Source organism: Oncorhynchus gorbuscha, linkage group LG16 (genome assembly GCF_021184085.1).
Source record: "Oncorhynchus gorbuscha isolate QuinsamMale2020 ecotype Even-year linkage group LG16, OgorEven_v1.0, whole genome shotgun sequence".
Taxonomy (NCBI): Eukaryota; Metazoa; Chordata; class Actinopteri; order Salmoniformes; family Salmonidae; genus Oncorhynchus; species Oncorhynchus gorbuscha.
Genome location: NC_060188.1, coordinates 16,435,425 through 16,451,442, shown reverse-complemented (window position 1 = coordinate 16,451,442; position 16,018 = coordinate 16,435,425). Strand labels below are relative to the sequence as shown.

The 16,018-nt window shown below is 46.4% G+C and overlaps 1 protein-coding gene across 5 annotated transcripts in view; it reads left to right on the top strand.

Annotated features, from left to right (window-relative positions):
- Positions 1-16,018, top strand: part of LOC124000821 (alpha-1,6-mannosylglycoprotein 6-beta-N-acetylglucosaminyltransferase B-like) — a 100,350-nt gene that overhangs the window by 67,611 nt on the left and 16,721 nt on the right. For all 5 annotated transcript variants that reach the window (XM_046307454.1, XM_046307455.1, XM_046307450.1 and 2 more), the window contains 2 exons: positions 566-697; positions 14,178-14,311. In XM_046307454.1, the coding sequence (XP_046163410.1) occupies positions 566-697; positions 14,178-14,311 (266 nt within the window). The remainder of the gene's footprint in view (positions 1-565; positions 698-14,177; positions 14,312-16,018) is intronic.

Below are 16,018 nucleotides of genomic sequence, written 5' to 3'. Positions count from 1 at the left end.
TTACTGTGTCTTGTTCCCTTCATTGTGTGGATATACAGTCTTAATTATATTATAGGCAACTGGACAATGTGTAGTATTTATTTTCCAAGTCTGTTGTTATTCTCTGTGTTGATTGTTAATATACATTCCTTTCGTATTGACAGTGGACATACAGTACCAGTCAAATGTTTGGACACACCTACTCATTCAAGGAGTTTTCTTTCTTTTGACTATTTTCTACATTCTAGAATAAATGTGAAGACATCAAACCTATGAAGTAACACATGCCAAGAGTGTGCAAAGCTGTCATCAAGGCCAAGGGTGGCTACTTTGACGAATCTCAAATATAAAATATATTTTGATTTGTTTAACAATTTTTTGGTTACTACATGATTCCATATGTGTTATTTCATAGTTGTGATGTCTTCACTATTATAATACAATGGAGAAAATGGTAAAAATAAAGAAAAACCCTTGAATGAGTAGGTGTGTCCAAACATTTGACTGGTACTGTATGTACAGTGATGAAGTTGTGTTGTGACATGTTTGCGGTGTCTGAGCCGAGCTTCTGTGTGTGTGTGTGCAGGTTTCTTGGGGTCCCCCCTGGAAGAGGAAGCTGCCCCCTGACAGGACCTCTGCCCTTTGACCTCATCTACACGGACTACCATGGCCTGCAGCAGATGAGGCAGCACATGGGTCTCTCTCTGAGGAAGCACAAGTCAGTGGTTTTTTATAATATGTTTTCTATATGCAGTTGCGGTCAAATATCTGCACTTTACAATGCAGTGCAATGGAGCAGAATGGTCTGATTTCTCTTTTCAAAACTGGTTGAATGGCCATTTTTACCCTGTAGGCACCTGCAACTTACCACAGGTGAGATAGATTACACAAAAACGAGAATCACTCGCCTCCAACAAAATTAATTCGAATATTTTATAAGTTAGTCCAGGCCATTTTTTTTTTTTTTACTTGAAGAGAAAAATCTCAATTTCAGTTTAGATTTTTATCTTTCTTGGTCCTGTGCAGTTCTAAATCAAAGATATACACATGTGAACACCAAAGTTTTTTTTAAGTGTCTTATTTTAGAAGAATTTGTGAATCGTGCAAGGGTGCCAAAATATTTGACCACAACTGTATGTGTGTTTGTGCGTGTGTGCTTACTGTGAGTGTAGGCATGGAATGTACAATGCACCATATCAAAAATGAATTAATCTCTTCTGAAGGAGGAACAGACTTGTCCATGTGATGCGTAAGTTAAACTGTCTGTGTGTTTCTTTGTTGCTGGCATTTCTGTTGTGCTGGTTAATCATTGGCTTATTGGCCTGCTGCCCTTATTGGCTGGTATTTTGTCAGCTGGTTGGTCCCCTGTGAGTCACCATAGCACTGCATGAGAGCAGCCCACACAGTGATCAATTGGGTAAATAATGAGTCCCAGATTGACTAATAGAAATGCTAAGTAGCACAGTGGAGAAATGGCCCTGCTTAAAGACCCTGAGTTCTCTGTATACATTTTGACCTTTGCAATGTACAGGAATTTGTCCGAGGCCCGCAAAGTGTCGACTAAGCAAATAAAACAAGACAATTTTAAGTGATATGATTGTAAAAGTGAAAATGATAATGTTTCTATTTCTTGGTTGGAGAGAAACTTATATGTCTGGGGTGTGATAAATCTGTTCTATTACATTATACTGTGGAGTAGTGTTCCAGTCTGTTTTGTCCCTAGCTGCATATTCAATTTCCTGTTCCACAACCTCCATTTAGCTCATTATACACATGCATGCACTCAAACATCAGCACACTTGCATGTGCACCCTAAAGCTACCCCACTGCTTATAACTAACTATAAGTTAAAAGTAGACATTAATATGTCAAAGATGCAGAAAGAATACAGCATAGTGGTCAATTTCCACGACAACTAAGCTTTGAAGCGTGAGTCTCAACTTCTCCTTTTTTGTCCTGTGGCTACCACATTACAAAAGTGGGAAGCGAACCTGTGCACATGTTGCGTGACTGTGTGAAAGCAAAGTCGTGCATTTCGCTCATCGCATTATCTGCGATGCTGCTCGTGGCAACATAATTTCACTCAGTCTACCTTTAACTATCTAAGATGAGCCAAATACATTTTCTCCAGGTCCATCTACTGTGTGCACTGCCTGTAACACAGTATACCCCGGTATGGTACAGGAACATTTACATTACATTTTTACATTTAAGTCATTTAGCAGACGCTCTTATCCAGAGCGACTTACAAATTGGTGCATTCACCTTATGCCATCCAGTGGAACAGTCACTTTACAATAGTGCATCTAAATCTTAAAGGGGGGGTGAGAGGGATTACTTATCCTATCCTAGGTATTCCTTAAAGAGGTGGGGTTTCAGGTGTCTCCGGAAGGTGGTGATTGACTCCGCTGTCCTGGCGTCGTGAGGGAGTTTGTTCCACCATTGGGGGCCAGAGCAGCGAACAGTTTTGACTGGGCTGAGCGGGAGCTGTACTTCCTCAGTGGTAGGGAGGCGAGCAGGCCAGAGGTGGATGAACGCAGTGCCCTTGTTTGGGTGTAGGGCCTGATCAGAGCCTGGAGGTACTGAGGTGCCGTTCCCCTCACAGCTCCGTAGGCAAGCACCATGGTCTTGTAGCGGATGCAAGCTTCAACTGGAAGCCAGTGGAGAGAATGGAGGAGCGGGGTGACGTGAGAGAACTTGGGAAGGTTGAACACCAGACGGGCTGCGGCGTTCTGGATGAGTTGAAGGGGTTTAATGGCACAGGCAGGGAGCCCAGCCAACAGCGAGTTGCAGTAATCCAGACGGGAGATGACAAGTGCCTGGATTAGGACCTGCGCCGCTTCCTGTGTGAGGCAGGGTCGTACTCTGCGGATGTTGTAGAGCATGAACCTACAGGAACGGGCCACCGCCTTGATGTTGGTTGAGAACGACAGGGTGTTGTCCAGGATCACGCCAAGGTTCTTAGTGCTCTGGGAGGAGGACCAATGGAGTTGTCAACCGTGATGGCGAGATCATGGAACGGGCAGTCCTTCCCGGGAGGAAGAGCAGCTCCGTCTTGCCGAGGTTCAGCTTGAGGTGGTGATCCGTCATCCACACTGATATGTCTGCCAGACATGCAGAGATGCGATTCGCCACCTGGTCATCAGAAGGGGGAAAGGAGAAGATTAATTGTGTGTCATCTGCATAGCAATGATAGGAGAGACCATGTGAGGTTATGACAGAGCCAAGTGACTTGGTGTATAGCGAGAATAGGAGTGGGCCTAGAACAGAGCCCTGGGGGACACCAGTGGTGAGAGCGCGTGGTGAGGAGACAGATTCTCGCCACGCCACCTGGTAGGAGCGTCCTGTCAGGTAGGACGCAATCCAAGCGTGGGCCGCGCCGGAGATGCCCAACTCGGAGAGGGTGGAGAGGAGGATCTGATGGTTCACAGTATCGAAGGCAGCTGATAGATCTAGAAGGATGAGAGCAGAGGAGAGAGAGTTAGCTTTAGCAGTGCGGAGCGCCTCCGTGATACAGAGGAGAGCAGTCTCAGTTGAATGACTAGTCTTGAAACCTGACTGATTTGGATCAAGAAGGTCATTCAGAGAGAGATAGCGGGAGAGCTGGCCAAGGACGGCACGTTCAAGAGTTTTGGAGAGAAAAGAAAGAAGGGATACTGGTCTGTAATTGTTGACATCGGAGGGATCGAGTGTAGGTTTTTTCAGAAGGGGTGCAACTCTCGCTCTCTTGAAGACGGAAGGGACGTAGCCAGCGGTCAGGGATGAGTTGATGAGCGAGGTGAGGTAAGGGAGAAGGTCTCCGGAAATGGTCTGGAGAAGAGAGGAGGGGATAGGGTCAAGCGGGCAGGTTGTTGGGCGGCCGGCCGTCACAAGACGCGAGATTTCATCTGGAGAGAGAGGGGAGAAAGAGGTCAGAGCACAGGGTAGGGCAGTGTGAGCAGAACCAGCAGTGTCGTTTGACTTAGCAAACGAGGATCGGATGTCGTCGACCTTCTTTTCAAAATGGTTGACGAAGTCATCTGCAGAGAGGGAGGAGGGGGGGAGGGGGAGGAGGATTCAGGAGGGAGGAGAAGGTGGCAAAGAGCTTCCTAGGGTTAGAGGCAGATGCTTGGAATTTAGCGTGGTAGAAAGTGGCTTTAGCAGCAGAGACAGAGGAGGAAAATGTAGAGAGGAGGGAGTGAAAGGATGCCAGGTCCGCAGGGAGGCGAGTTTTCCTCCATTTCCGCTCGGCTGCCCGGAGCCCTGTTCTGTGAGCTCGCAACGAGTCATCGAGCCACGGAGCGGGAGGGGAGGACCGAGCCGGCCTGGAGGATAGGGGACATAGAGAGTCAAAGGATGCAGAGAGGGAGGAGAGGAGGGTTGAGGAGGCAGAATCAGGAGATAGGTTGGAGAAGGTTTGAGCAGAGGGAAGAGATGATAGGATGGAAGAGGAGAGAGTAGCGGGGGAGAGAGCGCGAAGGTTGGGACGGCGCGATACCATCCGAGTAGGGGCAGTGTGGGAGGTGTTGGATGAGAGCGAGAGGGAAAAGGATACAAGGTAGTGGTCGGAGACTTGGAGGGGAGTTGCAATGAGGTTAGTGGAAGAACAGCATCTAGTAAAGATGAGGTCGAGCGTATTGCCTGCCTTGTGAGTAGGGGGGGAAGGTGAGAGGGTGAGGTCAAAAGAGGAGAGGAGTGGAAAGAAGGAGGCAGAGAGGAATGAGTCAAAGGTAGACGTGGGGAGGTTAAAGTCGCCCAGAACTGTGAGAGGTGAGCCGTCCTCAGGAAAGGAGCTTATCAAGGCATCAAGCTCATTGATGAACTCTCCGAGGGAACCTGGAGGGCGATAAATGATAAGGATGTTAAGCTTGAAAGGGCTGGTAACTGTGACAGCATGGAATTCAAAGGAGGCGATAGACAGATGGGTAAGGGGAGAAAGAGAGAATGACCACTTGGGAGAGATGAGGATCCCGGTGCCACCCCCCCGCTGACCAGGAACGGTATGAAGGTGTGCATTGTACTGCCCTACCCTATCTCGCACGCACACACGCACACACACACACACACACACACACACACACACACACACACACACACACACACACACACACACACACACACACACACACACACACACACACACACACACACACACACACACACACACACACACACACACACAATATTATTATAGAGACCACATGAGATTGGTGGCAACTTAACTAGGGAGGACGGGCTCGTGGTAATGACTGGCGTGGAATGGTATCAAATACATCAAACACATGGAATGGCATCATACACCTGCTAACCATCTGCTCCTTTTCCCGGCCATTGTTATGAGCCGTTCTCCCCTCAGCAGGCCCCTGTGATAGAGACATGCAAACACAGCACAATATTTGAAGTGCACACACTATTGTTTGCGATCACACAATGAAGCTCACTCAAGGTCACTTGATTAGCCGATGTGTATCAACTGTCCAGGCTAATACTTTAATTTCCTCTGCAGGCCCCCCAGACTGCTTAGAGATGCAGGACACTGATAAATCAACCAGATCTGATAATATCCCTTGATTCCTTCAGTCTGGATATGCAGAACTGAGGAAGCTGGGAGATAAAACAATGCTCCATGCTGGACTCACCCTCTCAGTATTCTCAAATGGCTTCCATTCCCTATCCTTCCTCTTCCTTTCCATATCCTTCCTCTTCCTTTCCCTATCCTTCCTCTTCCTTTCCCTCTCCGTCCTCTTCCTTTCCCTATCCTTTCTTTCCCTATCCTTCCTCTTCCTTTCCCTGTCCGTCCTCTTCCTTTCCCTATCCTTTCTTTCCCTATCCTTCCTCTTCCTTTCCCTATCCTTCCTCTTCCTTTCCCTATCCGTCCTCTTCCTTTCCCTATCCGTCCTCTTCCTTTCCCTATCCGTCCTCTTCCTTTCCCTATCCGTCCTCTGCCTTTCCCTATCCGTCCTCTTCCTTTCCCTATCCGTCCTCTTCCTTTCCCTATCCTTTCTTTCCCTATCCTTCCTCTTCCTTTCCCTATCCATCCTCTTCCTTTCCCTATCCCCCTTCTTCCTTTCCCTATCCTTTCTTTCCCTATTCTTCCTCAACCTTTCCCATTCCGTCCTCTTCCTTTCCCTATCCCCCTTCTTCCTTTCCCTATCCTTTCTTTCCCTATCCTTCCTCTTCCTTTCCCTGTCCGTCCTCTTCCTTTCCCTATCCTTTCTTTCCATATCCTTTCTTTCCATATCCTTTCTTTCCCTATCCTTTCTTTCCCTATCCTTTCTTTCCCTATCCTTTCTTTCCCTATCCTTTCTTTCCCTATCCTTTCTTTCCCTATCCTTTCTTTCCCTATCCGTCCTCTTCCTTTCCCTATCCGTCCTCTTCCTTTCCCTATCCGTCCTCTTCCTTTCCCTATCCGTCCTCTTCCTTTCCCTATCCGTCCTCTTCCTTTCCCTATCCTTACTCTTCCTTTCCCTATCATTTCTTTCCCTATCCTTCCTCTCCCTTTCCCTATCCCCCTTCTTCTTTTCCCTATCCTTTCTTTCCCTATCCCCCTTTTTCCTTTCCCTATCCTTTCTTTCCCTATCCTTCCTCTTCCTTTCCCTAACCGTCCTCTTCCTTTCCCTATCCTTCCTCTTCCTTTCCCTATCCTTCCTCTTCCTTTCCCTATCCGTCCTCTTCCTTTCCCTATCCGTCCTCTTCCTTTCCCTATCCGTCCTCTTCCTTTCCCTATCCGTCCTCTTCCTTTCCCTATCCTTCCTCTTCCTTTCCCTATCCGTCCTCTTCCTTTCCCTATCCGTCCTCTTCCTTTCCCTATCCGTCCTCTTCCTTTCCCTATCCGTCCTCTTCCTTTCCCTATCCGTCCTCTTCCTTTCCCTATCCGTCCTCTTCCTTTCCCTATCCGTCCTCTTCCTTTCCCTATCCGTCCTCTTCCTTTCCCTATCCGTCCTCTTCCTTTCCCTATCCGTCCTCTTCCTTTCCCTATCCGTCCTCTTCCTTTCCCTATCCGTCCTCTTCCTTTCCCTATCCTTACTCTTCCTTTCCCTATCCTTCCTCTCCCTTTCCCTATCCCCCTTCTTCCTTTCCCTATCCTTTCTTTCCCTATCCCCCTTTTTCCTTTCCCTATCCTTTCTTTCCCTATCCTTCCTCTTCCTTTCCCTATCCGTCATCTTCCTTTCCCTATCCGTCATCTTCCTTTCCCTATCCTTTCTTTCCCTATCCCCCTTCTTCCTTTCCCTATCCTTTCTTTCCCTATCCTTCCTCTTCCTTTCCCTATCCGTCCTCTTCCTTTCCCTATCCGTCCTCTTCCTTTCCCTATCCGTCCTCTTCCTTTCCCTATCCGTCCTCTTCCTTTCCCTATCCGTCCTCTTCCTTTCCCTATCCGTCCTCTTCCTTTCCCTATCCGTCCTCTTCCTTTCCCTATCCGTCCTCTTCCTTTCCTTGTCCTTCTTTCTTTCCCTATCCTTCCTATTTTCTTCTTTTTCATCTAATCTAAAGTAGTGAAGAGCATGCCCCACCCATCTGAGGATCGGTTTTTCTCAGCAATCTATTTCCTGTGTTTGAGGGCTGCAAAATCCATTTGTTACATACATCTCCGTGGACTGATTGCTTTTTGTGACTGTTCATACTCTTGCTTGCACCTGTCGTTTTTCCCCATTAATGTTACGACAACGGAAATGTTTGTAAAGACATGTCAAACACACCCCACCCCGGTAATGGTTGAAATGGGCTCAATGGGATACATTGGCTGTTAGTTGAATCGAGAAGAACACTAAAGCCTCATCTGGAATTGAACGTATCGTCTCGACACTTACAGAAAGAGAAGATAACTTTATTTTGATAGGTGTAAATTTTTTTGTGGAATTGAAAAAAGTTGTAATTTAATACAGTTGAAATGTTTACAAATTAGATGCACTGAAATGAAAGCAATTTCTGAAAATGAACTCAGATTATAGTGATATTATGTCTGATCTCGCAAACAATGTAAAGTATGTTTAGATAGGCGTAATCGTGTTGATACCCTTTTATCCGAGGGTAACCTGCTATTGACACACTTACTGAATTATGCAAGAGAATGTGACAACAACCGTTATTAATCAGTCTAGACAGCGCAGGTGAGTGCAGATAGGGAGGACAGAGCAGGTGAGTGCAGATAGGTTAGATAGTGCAGATAGGGTAGACAGAGCAGGTGAGTGCAGATAGGGTAGACAGAGCAGGTGAGTGCAGATAGGGTAGACAGAGCAGGTGAGTGCAGATAGGGTAGACAGAGCAGGTGAGTGCAGATAGGGTAGACAGAGCAGGTGAGTGCAGATAGGGTAGACAGAGCAGGTGAGTGCAGATAGGATAGACAGAGCAGGTGAGTGCAGATAGGGTAGACAGAGCAGGTGAGTGCAGATAGGGTAGACAGAGCAGGTGAGTGCAGATAGGGTAGACAGAGCAGGTGAGTGCAGATAGGATAGACGGAGCAGATAGGGTAGACAGAGCAGGTGAGTGCAGATAGGGTAGGCAGAACAGGTGAGTGCAGATAGGATAGACAGAGCAGGTGAGTGCAGATAGGGTAGACAGAGCAGGTGAGTGCAGATAGGGTAGACAGAGCAGGTGAGTGCAGATAGGATAGATGGAGCAGATAGGGTAGGCAGAACAGGTGAGTGCAGATAGGATAGACAGAGCAGGTGAGTGCAGATAGGGTAGACAGAGCAGGTGAGTGCAGATAGGGTAGACAGAGCAGGTGAGTGCAGATAGGGTAGACAGAGCAGGTGAGTGCAGATAGGGTAGACAGAGCAGGTGAGTGCAGATAGGATAGATGGAGCAGATAGGGTAGGCAGAACAGGTGAGTGCAGATAGGATAGACAGAGCAGGTGAGTGCAGATAGGGTAGACAGAGCAGGTGAGTGCAGATAGGGTAGACAGAGCAGGTGAGTGCAGATAGGATAGACAGAGCAGGTGAGTGCAGATAGGGTAGACAGAGCAGGTGAGTGCAGATAGGGTAGACAGAGCAGGTGAGTGCAGATAGGATAGATGGAGCAGATAGGGTAGACAGAGCAGGTGAGTGCAGATAGGGTAGGCAGAACAGGTGAGTGCAGATAGGATAGACAGAGCAGGTGAGTGCAGATAGGGTAGACAGAGCAGGTGAGTGCAGATAGGATGGACAGAGCAGGTGAGTGCAGATAGGGTAGGCAGAGCAGGTGAGTGCAGATAGGGTAGACGAGTGCAGATAGGGTAGGCAGAGCAGGTGAGTGCAGATAGGGTAGACAGAGCAGGTGAGTGCAGATAGGGTAGACGAGTGCAGATAGGGTAGGCAGAGCAGGTGAGTGCAGATATGGTAGGCAGAGCAGGTCAGTGCAGGTAGGGTAGACAGAGCAGGTAGGGTAGACAGAGCAGGTAGGGTAGACAGAGCAGGTAGGGTAGACAGAGCAGGTAGGGTAGACAGAGCAGGTGTTTGGTGGTTGCAGCCCTGTTCCTCAACTTTTATATTAATGTATTCATACACTGAAGAAAAATATAAACACAACATGTAAAGTGTTGTTTTTCATGAGCTGAAATTAAAGATCCCATACATTTTCCATACACACAAAAATTTATTTCTCTGAAATGTTTTGCACAAATTTGTTTAAATCCCTGTTAGTTAGCATTTCTCCTTTGCAAATATACTCCATCCACCTGACAGCTATGGTATATTAAGAAGCTGATTAAATATCATGATCATTACACAGGGTGCACCTTGTGCTAAGGACAATAAAAGGCCACTCTAAAATGTGCAGTTTTGTCACACAATGCCATGCCATAGGTGTCTCAAGTTTTGAGGGACCGTGCAATGACTGCAGGAATATCCACCAGAGCTGTTGCCGGATACATTTTTATGTTATCTACCATAAGCCGCCTCCAAAGTAATTTTTGAGAATTTGGCAGTACGTCCAATCAGCTTCACAACCGCAGACCACGTTTATGGCGTTATGAGGGCGAGCGGTTTGCTTGTTCACATTGTGAACAGAGGGCCCCATGGTAGCGATGGGGTTATGGTATGGGCAGGCATAAGCTACGGACAAAGAACACAATTGCATTTTATTGATAGTCATTTGAATGGACAGAGATACCGTGACGAGATCCTGAGGCCCATTGTCATGCCATTCATCCACCTCTCATGTTTCAGCATGATGATGCACAGCCCCATGTTACAAGGATCTTTACACATTTCCTAGAAAATGTCCCAGTTCTTCCATGGCCTGCATACCTACCAGACATGTCACCCATTGAGCACGTTTGGGATGCTCTGGATTAGAGGTCGACCGATTAATCGGAATGGCCGATTTAATTATGGCCGATTTTCAAGTTTCCGTAACAATTTTTGCCGATTTGTTTTTTTTTTAATCAAAAAAATAATATATAGATTTTTTTTTACATAAAAAAAAAATCGGCATAATCGGTGTCCAAAAAATATATATATATCTTTTTCCACCTTTATTTAACTAGGCAAGTCCGTTAAGAACACATTCTTATTTTCAATGACGGCCTAGGAACGGTGGGTTTAACTGCCTTGTTCAGGGGCAAAACGGCAGATTTTTACCTTGTCAGCTCGGGGGACTCAATCTTGCAACCTTACAGTTAACTAATCCACGCTCTAACCACCTGCCTCTCATTGCACTCCATGAGGAGCCTGCCTGTTACGCGAATGCAGTAGAAGCCAAGGTAAGTTGCTAGCTAGCATTTAAACGTATCTTATAAAAAACAATCAATCAATCAAATCAAATTTTATTTGTCACATACACATGTTTAGCAGATGTTAATGCGAGTGTAGCGAAATGCTTGTGCTTCTAGTTCCGACAATGCAGTGATAACCAACAAGTAATCTAACTAACAATTCCAAAACTACTGTCTTATGCACAGTGTAAGGGGATAAAGAATATGTACATAAGGATATATGAATGAGTGATGGTACAGAGCAGCATACAGTAGATGGTATCGAGTACAGTATATACATATGAGATGAGTATGTAGACAAAGTAAACAAGTGGCATAGTTAAAGTGGCTAGTGATACATGTATTACATAAGGATGCAGTCGGTGATGTACAGTATAGTATATACAGTATATACGTATGCATATGAGATGAATAATGTAGGGTAAGTAACATATAAAGGTAGCATTGTTTAAAGTGGCTAGTGATATATTTACATCATTTCCCATTATTAAAGTGGCTGGAGTTGGGTCAGTGTCAATGACAGTGTGTTGGCAGCAGCCACTCAGTGTTAGTGGTGGCTGTTTAACAGTCTGATGGCCTTGAGATAGAAGCTGTTTTTCAGTCTCTCGGTCCCAGCTTTGATGCACCTGTACTGACCTCGCCTTCTGGATGATAGCGGGGTGAACAGGCAGTGGTTCGGGTGGTTGATGTCCTTGATGATCTTTATGGCCTTCCTGTAACATCAGGTGGTGTAGGTGTCCTGGAGGGCAGGTAGTTTGCCCCCGGTGATGCATTATGCAGACCTCACTACCCTCTGGAGAGCCTTACGGTTGAGGGCGGAGCAGTTGCCGTACCAGGCGGTGATACAGCCCGCCAGGATGCTCTCGATTGTGCATCTGTAGAAGTTTGTGAGTGCTTTTGGTGACAAGCCGAATTTCTTCAGCCTCCTGAGGTTGAAGAGGCGCTGCTGCGCCTTCTTCACGATGCTGTCAGTGTGAGTGGACCAATTCAGTTTGTCTGTGATGTGCATGCCGAGGAACTTAAAACTTGCTACCCTCTCCACTACTGTTCCATCGATGTGGATAGGGGGGTGTTCCCTCTGCTGTTTCCTGAAGTCCACAATCATCTCCTTAGTTTTGTTGACGTTGAGTGTGAGGTTATTTTCCTGACACCACACTCCAGGGCCCTCACCTCCTCCCTGTAGGCCGTCTCGTCGTTGTTGGTAATCAAGCCTACCACTGTTGTGTCGTCCGCAGACTTGATGATTGAGTTGGAGGCGTGCGTGGCCACGCAGTTGTGGGTGAACAGGGAGTACAGGAGAGGGCTCAGAACGCACCCTTGTGGGGCCCCCGTGTTGAGGATCAGCGGGGAGGAGATGTTGTTGCCTACCCTCACCACCTGGGGGCGGCCCGTCAGGAAGTCCAGTACCCAGTTGCACAGGGCACCCAGGGTCTCGGCTTGATGATGAGCGAGACCCAGGGTGTTGAATGCTGTAGTCGATGAACAGCATTCTCACATAGGTATTCCTCTTGTCCAGGTGGGTTAGGGCAGTGTGCAGTGTGGTTGAGATTGCATTGGACCTATTTGGGTAGAAAATTGGTGGGTCTAGGGTGTCAGGTAGGGTGGAGGTGATATGGTCCTTGACTAGTCTCTCAAAGCACTTCATGATGACGGAAGTGAGTGCTACGGGGCGGTAGTCATTTAGCTCAGTTACCTTAGCTTTCTTGGGAACAGGAACAATGGTGGCCCTCTTGAAGCATGTGGGAACAGCAGACTGGTATAGGGATTGATTGAATATGTCTGTAAACACACTGGCCAGCTGGTCTGCGCATGCTCTGAGGGCGTGGCTGGGGATGCCGTCTGGGCCTGCAGCCTTGCGAGGGTTAACACGTTTAAATGTCTTACTCACCTCGGCTGCAGTGAAGGAGAGACCGCATGTTTTCATTGCAGGCCGTGTCAGTGGCACTGTATTGTCCTCAAAGCGGGCAAAAAAGTTATTTAGTCTGCCTGGGAGCAAGACATCCTGGTCCGTGACTGGGCTGTGTAGTTAATCACTAGTTAATTAACTACACATAGTTGATGATATTACTAGTTTATCTAGCGTGTCCTGCGTTGCATATAATCGATGCAACGCAGGGGGATGATTTAACAAAAGCGCATTTGCGAAAAAAGCACAATCATTGTACGACTGTACCTAACCACAATGCCTTTCTTAAAATCAATACACAGAAGTATATATTTTTAAACCTGCATATTTAGCTAAAAGAAAGGTTAGCAGGCAATATTAACCAGGTGAAATTGTGTCACTTCTCTTACGTTCATTGCACGCAGAGTCAGGGTATATACAACAGTTTGGGCTGCCTGGCTCATAGCGAACTAATTTTCCAGAATTTTACGTAATAATGACATAACATTGAAGGTTGTGCAATGTAACAGGAATATTTAGACTAATGGATGCCTCTCCTTAGATAAAATACGGAAGGGTTCCGTATTTCACTGAAATAATAAACGTTTTGTTTTCGAAATGATAGTTTCCGGATTCGACCATATTAATGACCAAAGGCTGGTATTTCTGTGTGTTATTATAACTAAGTCTATGATTTGATAGAGCAGTCTGAGTGGTGGTAGGCACCAGCGGGCTCGTAATCATTCATTCAAACAGCACTTTCGTACATTTTGCCAGCAGCTCTTCACAAGCACAGCGCTGTTTACGACTTCAAGCCTATCAGCCTAATGGCTGGTGTAACCGATGTGAAATGGCTAGCTAGTTAGCGGGGTGTGCGCTAATAGCGTTTCAAACGTCACTCGCTCTGAGACTTTGAGTAGTTGTTCCCCTTGCTCTGAATGGGTAACGCTGCTTCGAGGGTGGCTGTTGTCGATGTGTTCCTGGTTCGAGCCCAGAGAGGAGCGAGGAGAGGGACGGAAGCTATACTGTTTTATGAGCTATAATTCAGTCAATATCTGATGGATTATAAAAAATGTAAAAGTTTGGAGTATGTTCATCCATTGTCCAACACAGGAGGTTGGTGGCACCTTAATAGGGGAGGATGACTACATGATAATGGCTGGAGCGGTTTCCAAAGTGTTTGATGCCATTCCATTTGCTCTGTTCCAGCCATTATTAAGAGCCGCCTATTAAGAAGCAGCCCCTCATACATTATGCCCCAGCAATGTCAGAGACCCACCAAAGAAGGGAGGTATACTTGCGGTGTTTGGAGGTGGTTGCATTGCTGTGAGTAAGTGCTCTCCATTTATCTCCCCTGTGGTGTATAGTAGCCTAGCAGCTTGTGATTTGAAGTCAATTTCCCCCCACCTGGAGGGCAGGCTGAGCCCAGCACACTGAGGGAGAGGAGAGGCACGGCGACATCCATCACCTTTGACTACTTTACGGTTCAAGTCTCCTGGGCTTGGTTCCCATACCACTGCTTGTTATGGGCTTATACCAGATAAATATTCTATCATCGCAACAGGAGGCAATGTCTATCTATGTTCTGCTATTTTGACATACAGAACCAATTCATTCTCCCACCTCTTTCCTCTGTCTCTCAGGTGCCACATCCGTGTGATTGACACATTTGGCACAGAGCCGGCATACAACCATGAGGACTACGCCACCCTGCACGGCTACAGGACCAACTGGGGCTACTGGAACCTCAACTGCAGGCAGTACATGACCATGTTCCGTGAGTGAACTCTGAGCATAATCTCTCTTCTGACACTGGATGTGAGGGGAATGGTGTTGCGCTTGTTTATCAGGTATCAACCTCAGAAAGAGAAAGTGGGAAAGGGTAATAGGGATTTTAGTGGAGGTTTGGCTTTTGGAGTGTGTGTGTGGGCACAGATGTTGTGGGGCACTTGTGTGGGCCTCTGGCCTCTCATAGTGGAAGCTCAGGGTCAGAGAGACGAGAAGGAGCCTGGGAGGGTAACAGCAGTTGTGGCCAAACAGATGCCTAGAGCTAGACACTAGAACTTAGCACCATAGGATCTCACTGGCACACACAGAGCTCAAACATCCAGCTGGGATCAGTGGAAGGAGAGGAGACTTCAGCTGTGTTTGTGGTCTTCCAATTAACTCAGTGAGCATAGCTTCTGTGGAAGTACTGCTGTTTTGGAAATACACATTGTAATTGCAAGCCACACTCATATTGGGTTTGAAATAGGAACACGTTATATATATATATATATATATATATATTCTCATGGCTATTTTGTTTTTTATGCATACTGGGAATACTCCTTGCTTTGTTTCCTGGTCTATAGAGTGACCACTGTCCTTCTCTTAGGTGATGTGGTCCTAGCTGGCCTAATCAATTCCTTTAACCACTGTCTCTTTATTCCTATAACTTACTCAACATGCTTCTGACTTTCATCTGAAACTGAATGTCAATATTTAGTTTAGTGTTTGGCTGTCACGTGTGCTCCCTTCCGGCCTCTAGGTCACCAGGCTGCTCGTTATGGCGCACACCTGTCACCATTGTTACGCGCACCTGTGGGTCTTCAGACTCACCTGGACTCCATCACTTTCTTGATTACCTGCCCTATATACAGTTGAAGTTGGAAGTTTACATACATTTAAACTCAGTTTTTCACAATTCCTGACATTTAATCATAGTAAAAATTCCCTGTCTTAGGTCCGTTATGATCACCACTTTATTTTAAGAATGTGAAATGTCAGAATAATAGTAGAGTGATTTATTTCAGCTTTCATTTCTTTCATCACATTCCCAGTTGGTCAGAAGTCTACATGCTACCAAATTCTAATTGAGTGTATTGCCTTAAACAATTTTAACTTGGGTCAAATGTTTCAGGTAGCCTACCACAATAAATTGGGTGAATTTTGGCCCATTCCTCCTGACAGAGCTGATGTAACGAGGTCAGGTTTGTAGGCCTCCTCGCTCGCACACACTTTTTCAGTTCTGCCCACACATTGAGGTCAGGCCTTTGTGATGGCCACTCCAATACCTTGACTTTGTTGTCCTTCATCCATTTTGCCACAACTTTGGAAGTATGCTTGGGGTCATTGTCCATTTGGATGACCCATTTGTGACCCAGCTTTAACTGATGTCTTGAGATGTTGCTTCAATATATCCACATAATGTTCCTGCCTCATGATGCCATCTATTTTGTGAAGTGCACCAGTCTCTCCTGCAGCAAAGCAACTCCACAACATGATGCTGCCACCCCCGTGCTTCACAGTTGGGATGGAGTTCTTGAGCTTGCAAGCATCCCCCTTTTTCCTCCAAACATAACGATGGTCATTATGGCCAAACAGGTCTATTTTGGATTCATCAGACCAGAGGACATTTTTCCAAAAAAGTACGATCTTTGTCCCCATGTGCAGTTGCAAACCGTAGTCTGGCTTTTTAATGGCAGTTTTGGAGCAGTGGCTT